Below are 10,325 nucleotides of genomic sequence, written 5' to 3'. Positions count from 1 at the left end.
GACAAAAAGAAATTTGGAAAATATCTGCCTGGAAAATAGTGCTCTCTTGATAACTCTGTAATTGATATTTGCTAAAACTCGGTCTCCAAAATACAGTTATTAAATCATGTGCCATGTTTTTATACCATCCTCATAGATCTGCCTTATGAACATCTAAATAAAAAGTACTATGTAATGTGTTAAAAAAAGACTAGAAAGAATGAAAAGATCAAAATGATGTCAGAAAAAAACCCCTCAAAAACTTGCTTTAGAAGATAGAGAAGCTAACATGAAATGAAGAAATGATGAATTCTTTAGAAATGTAAACCCTGCAGGTCCCTGAGACTGTAAATCTGCATGGAAGCAGAAAGTCTCATCTTTCTCTGACAAAGGGGCTTGCGGTTAGCAGGCCAACTCATAGACTCCAGCAATTGATGGAATAACAATCTAAATGGCTCAGCAAATTCATGCAATGCTGAAGTGTTAACTCATCTATAACAAGATATTTTAAAGACAGATACCTAAACCACTGACTATAACAGAGTCACATATGTGCCCATTCCAAAGTAAGGTGTCCCAACAGAATGAGGAAATTATTGGAACAATATGAGTAATATCACATGGAAGTAAAATTTTACTAAAGATGATTCAAAAACAGTTATGGCAGTCGAATAATAGCAAATATCCAGAAATTTAAGCCAGATTCAGAAGAAGATATGGTATCAGTGCTTATGCCATATGTCTCTTGGCTAAAAGCAGAGAAATCCAGAGAAACACTAACCCGAGAATCTGAATTTATAAAGAACAAAAAGGCATCAGAAGTAGCGGAAGGCAGGCTCATAAACAGCCTGTAGCATGGAGACGCCACCATCTCGATTGCTGAACATGAAGCTGATCTGAAGCAGTTGCCATGGGAGATCCAAGACCACGGCCTTCAGTATGGATTGTGCTCTAAGAAACCACAAATCCGCCTAACTGGCTAATAAGCAACATGGTAAACAGATAAAGGAGAAAAGATTGGAGTTGTCTCAGTTCGCATGGATCCACAGTCAACAGCACGGGAACACATTAAGCAAAGCAGTCTTTACAGTGTGATAAAGCACAGATACTACTTTGAAGGCTGAGATGATCCTGGCCCAGCCATACTCTTTTCACTGGCCTCATATACATGCACGAATTGGGGAAAGAATAAGGAAGATGGAACAAGAAAGGATGCCTGTGAATGATGGAGTTGGTGATCATTATTAAATGTTTCATCAGACTGCCGGAGTGGGGGTGGAAATCTGCGTTGGGGGAGGTGCGGTCAGAATAGTGCTCAGAAGTGAGGGTAGAATGATTTCTTTTCATGGGCATTGGGCATGCCATCCTGAGTGACCCATCCCTGGAAAAGGACCTCGTGCATAGTCAGAGTACAGGGTCCACCAAAAGAAGGTAGACTGTCAAATAGATGGATCGACACAGTGGCTGCAGTCATGGGCTCAGACAGGAGCAATTGTGTCCATGGTGCAAGACGGGTGGAGTTTCCGTCTGTTGTGCTTGGAGTTGCTGGGACTAGGAACCCACTAGATGGCGCCCACGAGCAAGTGGTGAAAGTAAGGGCCACCATCACAGAAGTCAAGGACCCATCCTGGCTCCTCCCTAATCTTTATGTTATTTTAATCTGTAAAATGATCATTTCACAGATCAGTTCAACTGCTCTTTAATATTGAGAGGTCGTTTCTTATCCCCCAATAAAGAATTGGTCCAAGAATGTGTATCTCTGGGATCTTTGGGAGAGAAGATCAAAAGGGAAATGTTAACATCTTCTAGAAAAAATAAAAGAAATGTTATATTGCAAAATTCTTGAGGTTATACATGCTTTTAAAACGATCTCATGACTATGCTTCTGAGACCTGTTTCACCCTCATCATGACGAGAGCAGAACTTGTTTGAGAAAACATTTCATTCACTTGACTTTACCTTTGATGAATGGGGTTATTTCACAAGAATGATTTCAGATAAAGAGTTTGGGCACTTTTCTCTAGTCCAGAATTCTTCAAGCTGTGTTCCATGGAAAAAACGTCCTTCCAATACTTCTCCAAGAATGTTTTTGTACTTACTCTGTATCCCTTTGAGTAGATTAAGTAGTCACCTGCCACATTAAATGAATTCTGAGTGAACGTACCTCCTCTGCTTGCATCTTTCCACAAAATTATGTGAGTATCATCTACCTACCCCAAGAGCACCCTCTGTGTTATTCTAGAGAGAAATAGTCCTTTACCTGTAAAAAGTGGTAGCATTCCAGATAACTATCCTGTAAAAAAGACCCGTTGCTCAAGGATAAATTCTGAGTCATAGCAACCTTATAGGACAAAAGTGATTCCTGTCCTGTTGGGTTTCTAAGGCCATAATCATATGGAAACACACTGCCAAACCCTTCCCTGGCAGAATGGCTGGTGAGTTTGAACCTCCATCAAACTCACCAAGCACTGAATCCTGGCACCTCCATGGTTCACTAGAAACATTGAGCATAGTTATTCCCCAAATCTGGATAGATGCCTGATAAGTCATTAATAAGGATCGCTTGTGGAATGAATAGTATTCTGAATCTCAAAAAGGAGGACACATGATAAGCTCTGGAAGAGCCTGAGTGATTCTCTGGCTCCTGCCAGTGTGGTTATAGTCAGTGTTAGTTTTGCTCACCAGTGATGCCCAGTTTCTTCCTTCTGGGAAGGCTGTAGGATTGCAGACCCTCCCTCTGCCCCCATGGCTAGTGTGGTCACGTGGCTTACTTCGTCCAATGAAATCTGAGCACCGGTGATAAGGCTAAGTCCTGGGTGACTTTGATATGAATGGTTCTCCACTACCTCCTACCCATTCCAATGACCCCTACTGCCAGTGCTGAGACGTAAATGCGTCGTCCTCACATACCGTACAGGTCAGGGTTCTCAATGTCCATCCGCTGCTTCTGAGCTTCAAGAAACACATGGATGTCTATTCCTTTGGCTGTAGAGCCACAACCAAGGAACCTGGCCGGGATTTGTGTGCAAATGTCTGGCTCGTCAGCACCAAATCCCAGATCCAAGAGAATCTCCACGGGATCTTTTCCCCAAAATTCCAGCCATTCAGGAATGCTGCAGTAAAAATAGGAATATTTTTATCCAGTAACAGTTCACTTTTTTGAAAAGTCAGTGTTTCTAGTCATCTCAACGAATGAATTCTGCAGATATCGAGTAAAAGAGGGACCAAAAAAGACCAACAGATAGTGTGTTTAACATCTTATATGTAATCTAAAGGAGCCCAGGCATCACAGTGGATAAGCACCCAACTTCCAACCGAAAGATCAGGGCTTTGGGCCCATCAGCTGCTCCATTGGAAAAAAGACCAGAAAAGATTGTGCCTGTTGTTTGTTGTTCGCTGCAGTCCAGCCAAGTCTGGCTCATGTCAACCCGATGCGTTATAGCACAAAACTGAATGAGTTCTACACCATCCTCACCACCGTTCCTACCTTTGAGCCTACTGAAAAGATTACCAGCTAGGAAGCACTAGGGGCCAGTTTTACTCTGGTCTATAAGGTCGCTGGGAGCCCCCATGGCATCCTGATTTGCACACTGAGTTGCTAACCACAAGGTTAGAAATCACCAGCAGCTCTGAGAGAGAAAGATGAGACTTTTTTCTTAAAGCCTTACAGTGTCAGAAACCCACAGGGACAGTTCTACCTGCCCTAAAGGGTACCCATGAGTTAGAACCAATTAGATGGCAGTGAGGTTTTGTTTTATTTTAATAAGGTGGTTATGAGTTACAATTGAATTGACAAAACAACAACAACAACAACAACAGAAATCTATACTCTGCTATTTCTTGAAGTTTGGTGGCTTACATGTCACTATGATGTGGATGCTGTGCCAATGACATTGAAGATATCAACAGCTCACTCACAGCAGAGCTTCCAGATTGAGAGATGATGAGCTAGTTCCAAAAATTTGCTACTGAGAACCCTATGGGTTACAGCAGACTCTTGTACAATATAGGGCAAGAAGATGCATCCTCCATATCGGAAGTCATTCAAAATACATCGTGACTGCAATGACGGATGATAATGGAGCAAGCAAAGTCTCATTCTGTTGTACATGGGGTCACCATACATCACAGCCAGCTTGGTGGCAACCAACAGTAACAACAGACAGACTTTTTTAAAGGACAGCCCCTGCACCTGACTCAGACAGTTTGCTCTATTCTACATGCAATGCCAATACGTTTATTATCTAGGTTTTCATTTTACAATGAAAAACAAAAGCAAAAACCCAGACCCCATGCCATCGAGTCAATTCTGGCTCAAGGCCACCCTACAGAGGCTCTCAAGGCTGCATAGTGCTACAAGAGCAGATAGCCTCAGCTTTGTCCCATGAAGCAATGGGTGGGTGTGAACCCTGGGTCATACGTACTCAGCAGTGTCACTAGGGCCCGTGGGTAAAATTCTATCTAACAAGGAGATTGCAGCATACTGACAACTACAAAGCAACAGAGATGGGTGGCATGGAAGAAAACCTGAACAAGTCATAAATGGTGGCTCCAAGAAGAGTATTTTTACAGAGCAATTGGGCATCCTCACTTCTACAGATCATTAAATGTTGACTGCCAGGACTGAGGCTTACAAATAATGATTTTAGGTTCCTAGGTAGGTAGGATTAACATAGGTCCTGTATTTGGTTTTCATTTTTGGACTCTGCTGGGAAATAAGCAATGCTCGTGGCAAATTGTGTTACTCAGTTATTTTATACTTAAAATAATAACACCACTTCTCAGGAAGAAGTATCAAGTGTAACGACTGCCCCTTCCCAATCACTGAGCTTCTGTTCTGTCACTAGACTATTGAGTTTTCATAATCACAGTCTCTCTGGAGGTTGAACTTTTCAGTAGGTTTGGCAGGGGTTGTTCAGCTCTTTTGTTGAGGTTTGCATTTACCTTTTAAAGAAATATCCATGTGCTTATTTGAAATAGAACATAACACTTTCATAAATCCACCATTTAAATTGAACAGATTAAAATTTGTTTAGTTAACCATTCACCCCAACAATAGCCACTGTAACTGGGTAGGCCCACTCGCCAGACCCCAACCGGCATCATGTTCACACACGTTCATGTGACACAAGGATCTGGTGCTTTGCCTGCTGATTCGATTAAGGAATAAAAGCTATCCCAGAAGCCCTTGCTCTGGGCCTTAAGTGACTCGGTCTGAATATCATAACCATTGGCATTAACTGGACTTCTGGAAGCGCCATATCGCTTCCCTACATAGACACACACCTTAAAAGATGTCTAATAGGGAAAATGTTCCTGTGGGAAATCTATATTCTGCCTGAAAGATTTAATTTGTCATCATATCAACCTCATTGTACAAATTTTTATTCTACTCATTCATACAAATATTTATTGAACATCTGTCATGTTCTGGGCTCTGTGTTGAACACCCAATGCATACAAATGAACAAAGATGCAACCCCGTTCTCCCATCTCTCACAGACTCAGGGACAAGCATGTAACTATTGATTGATCTGTCATTAAACATAATTTCAGTATTAGAAACTCTTTTCATTTATATTCAATTATTAAGGATGACATCAAATACACTCACCTTGCTGAAAAGGACTACTTAAGACTGTCTCCCCTTTAACCGTAAACCCCCAAATCCAAATCCATTGCCTAGTCAATTCTGACTCCCAGTGGCTCTGAGGGTCAGAGTAGCATCACCCACATGGGTCTGAGGTTGCAGTCTCTGTGAAAGCAGATGCCACATCTTTCTCTCAGAGAGAGGCTGGGGGGCTTGAACTACCAACTGTCAGGTTAGCATTTGAATGTTTACCCACTGCACCACCAGGACTCCTTTGCCCTTTCACCATACCTTCCACCACTCCAGACCACTCCCTGTGAATGTATGTGAATCCTTCCAGGTGTTCTGCTGTGCAGTCACACACACTGAGTTTGTAGTTTCACTTGTCTGACTGGTAAATAGCAACATACCGTGTTGCTGGGCGTATCTTTTTGTGTTTTCTTTCTGCCTCAAAAATAGGGCTTGAAGGGTGTTCTTTGTTAGCATACATCCCTACCTAGTCCTTTCAGTTCTGTAGTCCTGTATCACTGAATGCTGGAAAACCAACTGATCAATAATTTATCTGGCATTTCCCCATCGACAGATACCTAGCTTCTTTCCCATTTCATTGACTCTTTCATTCTGCTCTTGCAACTTGGAGTTTAGAAACCCCTTATTCATTCTCTCACCCATTCATTCACCAAACAGTTCTCCGCTGCCTATTTATAATTTCATGAAATCCCTTGTTCCACAGAATGATTTTTCTGGACAAGTGCCTGGGAATCACGTACCTTTGTGGGATGCTTGCAACTGAATGGCAAGAGTTGAAACTGGTCCCTCTGGATAGGGTGGGAGTTTCTGAAAACTGATGCAGAGATCTAGAGTGGGGAAAAATACCAGGAAAACACCAATGATGACAAGTGTTGATTCAAATCGTCCCCTGGGAGGTCACTGGGAGGCTTTCCCTGCCAGAGCAAACATTTGCATTGCGGACACCCCTCTGGAGCAGGGAGTGCATGCAGTTGAGCAACTGCTACTCTTTCTGAGAGTGTGTGCTACAGAAGGTGTGAGAATTTAGGTGTTAGGTGCCCGCTCGTGCTCATTATAAAGGTGACAGCGTGTCTCACTCTTGACAGATGGCAAACCATTGGGGAACCTTTCAGGAATACAGCTCTGCTAGGCACCAACTTTGGAGAAGAAGTTAGAATGATGTGATGAGAAAGGTACGGCGAGCAGCCAGTGAAGCAGCTTCACATTAATTCTCATCATGGGGGAAAGATTTCATATCGCATGGCTGACAATCTCTAAGTGTTGTCTCTGGGGCTCCCGTGGCCAACCATCCATTTGCAATGGAGACGATCTCCCTCACTCTAGGAAAAAAAGGCGTGTGCCAATCTGTTCACATTTTTTTGTCTTTAATTGTGGTAAAATACATGTGCTAAGACATTTGCGATCTCCATCATTTTTACATAGTTTAATGGCATTAATCAAATTCACCATGGTGTGTGGTAAACTAGCCAATGCAGATCATTTTAAAGTGCTTCCAAAGAGAAGAGCACTCTTTTATAATATAGTTCAGCTGCCGATCACTCAGCTATCCCACGGATCTGGTCTTGTGCCATGTCATACAACAGCCAACTGGGATAACACTGGGATTTATCAAAGACTCCGAGGAAGACATTGATTTTCCCAAGGAGATCAAGTTATCCTCTCTGGGCGGGTTCCCCTCGAAACTTTCTTAGGCCACTGAATTTGCCTTCATCCCGTCCACATGAGTCATACCAGCTGGGCCCTACCTAGTCTTCTGTTTTAGATGTTCTTTTTTCTTCTTTTTTAGATTTTCTTCTTTTTTTCACATTAAGGCTGAGAGAGTGCTTATTTCTGAGAACTGAGAACTCTGGTTTTAGCAGAAGATTGAGCTCTCTAGGAGTCCTGGAGAGCAGTACCGGGTCACGTTCCCTTTCTGCCCTCCTCAGTGTGCATCCAGCTAACGGACTGTAAGTGCTTGATCACTCTTGGCTCAAGAGTTACACCTTCTATTCCAAGTTAGTTGGTGTTCATAAGAATTGCCCTGAAATCCTGGCCTTGTCTCCAGAGTTATCTCTGGGTTACCATAGCTAATCCAGTCATGGGAGCAAGAATGAGTCCTAGAACCGGGCTTTTATTATTCGTTTTAACGAAATTAGGGAGATGGCTGAATGATTTTGTGGTCCCTCTGGGTGGTGTAGTGGTTATGTGTTGGACTGTGATCTGAAAGGTTAGTAGTTCAAAACCACCATTGGCTCACTGGGAGAAAGACAGGACTTTCAGCTTCCATGAAGAGTTACAGTCTCTGAAACTCACAGGGACAGTTCTAGCCTATCCTATAGGGTCCCTATGAATTGTCATTGACCCAACGGACGTGAATTTGGTTTTCATCTGGTGGAGCTGTATCAGTCTATGAGTAGCAAAAACAACCTACCCATTAAGAGAGAAAGATTAAGAAAAAGAACATTTTAGGTGTAATTTGGTGGGAGTAGGAAGGATAGCGTGCTGACTGTACATTTGATTTTCAAGACATTAGAATTATATATTATGCTTTAAACATATCAAGTTATTACATATACATCTGAGTTTATCCATGGGCTGTCTCATACAGCCTGGTGTATACATTCCATGCTCTCGATTTAATTCAGTTGCTCTATGGCTCTGGTTGCTGTCTGCCCTCTCCCTCCCCTCACATCTAAATGCCATAACCAGATTTGACAAGATCACAGAGGGGAACGACACTGATGTTTTCTGGAATAGAAGAAAAATGAGTCATTTAGCAGCTTGGCAAGTCATACATTTGGCAGTTTAATGAAGAGAAAATCTTTCTGATTGGATTGTGCCTCTTTCAGAACACTGGGGACCATGCCAATGAGAGATAAGTCCTGGTTTTGCCTCAACCTGGCTACGAGACTTTGGATAAGTCACTTTTACCCTCTGGTTTTCAATATCTTCACCTGAAAAATAAGACAAACTAAACTTTTTTCTGCGCTAAAATCTATGGAATGGTTTCTTAAAAAGACTCAAAAAAGCACAATGACCTGACAAGTTAATAAAAAGATCAAGCGGACAACTGTGATCATGATAAGAGTTAATGCTTTTGCTTGGGAAATGTAAGGGCTTGGCAAACCAGATAGGTAGACAATAGAATGTGAAAAGGGCCCTTTCTACCCCAATTGCCCGATTTCTGAGTCTTCTACAAGTCAGCAAGGACACATGCCGTTTCCTTCCTTTAGAGTCCCAAGTTGACTATTTGGGTGAAAAAGATCAAACAACTCCCATTAGCAATGAGATGGACCAGTCAGGATTTTATATTTTTCATTTATGATTCTTCATTTGATAAATATCCACACAGTTCTCCTTTACTATATGGTACTCAAAAATTTAAAAAAAGCAAAAGCCTAAAATCCCAAGTGAAATCCTACATTTCCAACCATCAAGTTCCATGCAGTCAAGAGGCTTATTCTCAGTCTGGGCTGCACATGAGAATCACCTGGGTAGCTGAGGGACTGAACTCATTTCAGGCCTACCCAATCTGAGTGAACGCCAAGTATTTGCATGTCTTGACAGCTCTCCAGGTGATTCTACTGTGTAGCTAGATGTCGAGTTGACAACCACTGTCAAGATGCAGTAAAGCTGGGTAAGGAAAAATGAAAATTGTAGACATCACTTACATTTTTTTTTAAAATTGGGAGAGCTTACAGATAGCATAACAATTCATAGTTCAATCACATCAAGCAGTATTGTACAATTGCTACCACGATCAGTTTCAAAGCATTTGCTTTCTTCTTGAACTCCTTGATATCAGCTCCTCTTTATCCCTTCCCTTCCCCATCCTACCCCTCAGGAACCCTTATTATTCCTTTTCCCTATACATTTTTTTCTGCCATATTTTACACAATCTTACCTATCCATTTACATATGAGAGGGTTCCTCCCTCCAAACAGAATTGTGCTGCGTGGAGTTTTCATAGTACGCTTTTTCCCCCACTAGGCATGCATCAAATAACTTGCTTTGAGTTAGTGCACCCAGTGGCATCTGCTGGGAAGGTTTTCTCTGGTCACAGTGCATTTTTGTAAAAGAAATTTCATTAAAAGCCATGGGGTTTTGTGTGTGTGTGTGTGTGTGTGTGTGTGTGTGTGATGGCAGATTTAAGAGAACAGCGTCCAGTTGTGAAATTGTATTTCCTGATCGGGAACAATGTCACAGAAACTGTTGTGGTGTTGAAGGAAAGCGCTACGGGAAAAACTCAAGTGTATGAGTGATTTTCTTGTTTCAAAAGGGGTGAAATATCAATTGATGACAAACCTAGTTCTATACATTTGTCAACTTCCCAATTCCACTAGGTCAGTCTCTTAACCACCAGGTCAGACTATCAATCAAGCTTTCTATTTAGAGATTCAGAAAAGATTACACAAGAGTGTACAACAACAAAGGCCTGATTTGTGGCAGACAGGGGACTGGTTGCACCTGCTCATGTAGTCACCTATGCTAGTTACACAATTTCATGTCAACTTGATAAAAGAATGAAGGGGTGGAGTCTAGCCTGTCAGTCACAGTCTGAAGATGTCTCCTTGTGGGCGTGCCTTAATCATGAGGATGCTGGGAACCCCCCTCCTCTCTGCAGGTAGGGTACACTTTCTCTCTCTCTCTGCCTGACCTCCTGTAGACAAGCCACATGAAGTCATCCTGATGGCAGCCAGAGCCCTGGAGATGCATCCCCTGCCACTGGATCCACAGGACTTTCCAC

The 10,325-nt window shown here is 42.2% G+C and overlaps 1 protein-coding gene across 1 annotated transcript in view; it reads right to left on the bottom strand.

The window, feature by feature from the left end:
* Nucleotides 1–10,325, bottom strand: part of ITPRID1 (ITPR interacting domain containing 1) — a 201,061-nt gene that overhangs the window by 128,063 nt on the left and 62,673 nt on the right. The window contains exons 6-7 of the mRNA XM_045288665.1: nt 6,340–6,426; nt 2,890–3,092 (exon numbers count right to left, since the gene is read on the bottom strand). Coding sequence (XP_045144600.1) covers nt 2,890–3,092; nt 6,340–6,426 — 290 coding nt within the window. The remainder of the gene's footprint in view (nt 1–2,889; nt 3,093–6,339; nt 6,427–10,325) is intronic.

This window comes from Echinops telfairi, unplaced genomic scaffold, assembly GCF_000313985.2.
Source record: "Echinops telfairi isolate 266 unplaced genomic scaffold, ASM31398v2 ScPeMD7_23;HRSCAF=83, whole genome shotgun sequence".
NCBI classification, from domain to species: domain Eukaryota; kingdom Metazoa; phylum Chordata; class Mammalia; order Afrosoricida; family Tenrecidae; genus Echinops; species Echinops telfairi.
This window is presented reverse-complemented; position numbering and strand designations above follow the sequence as displayed.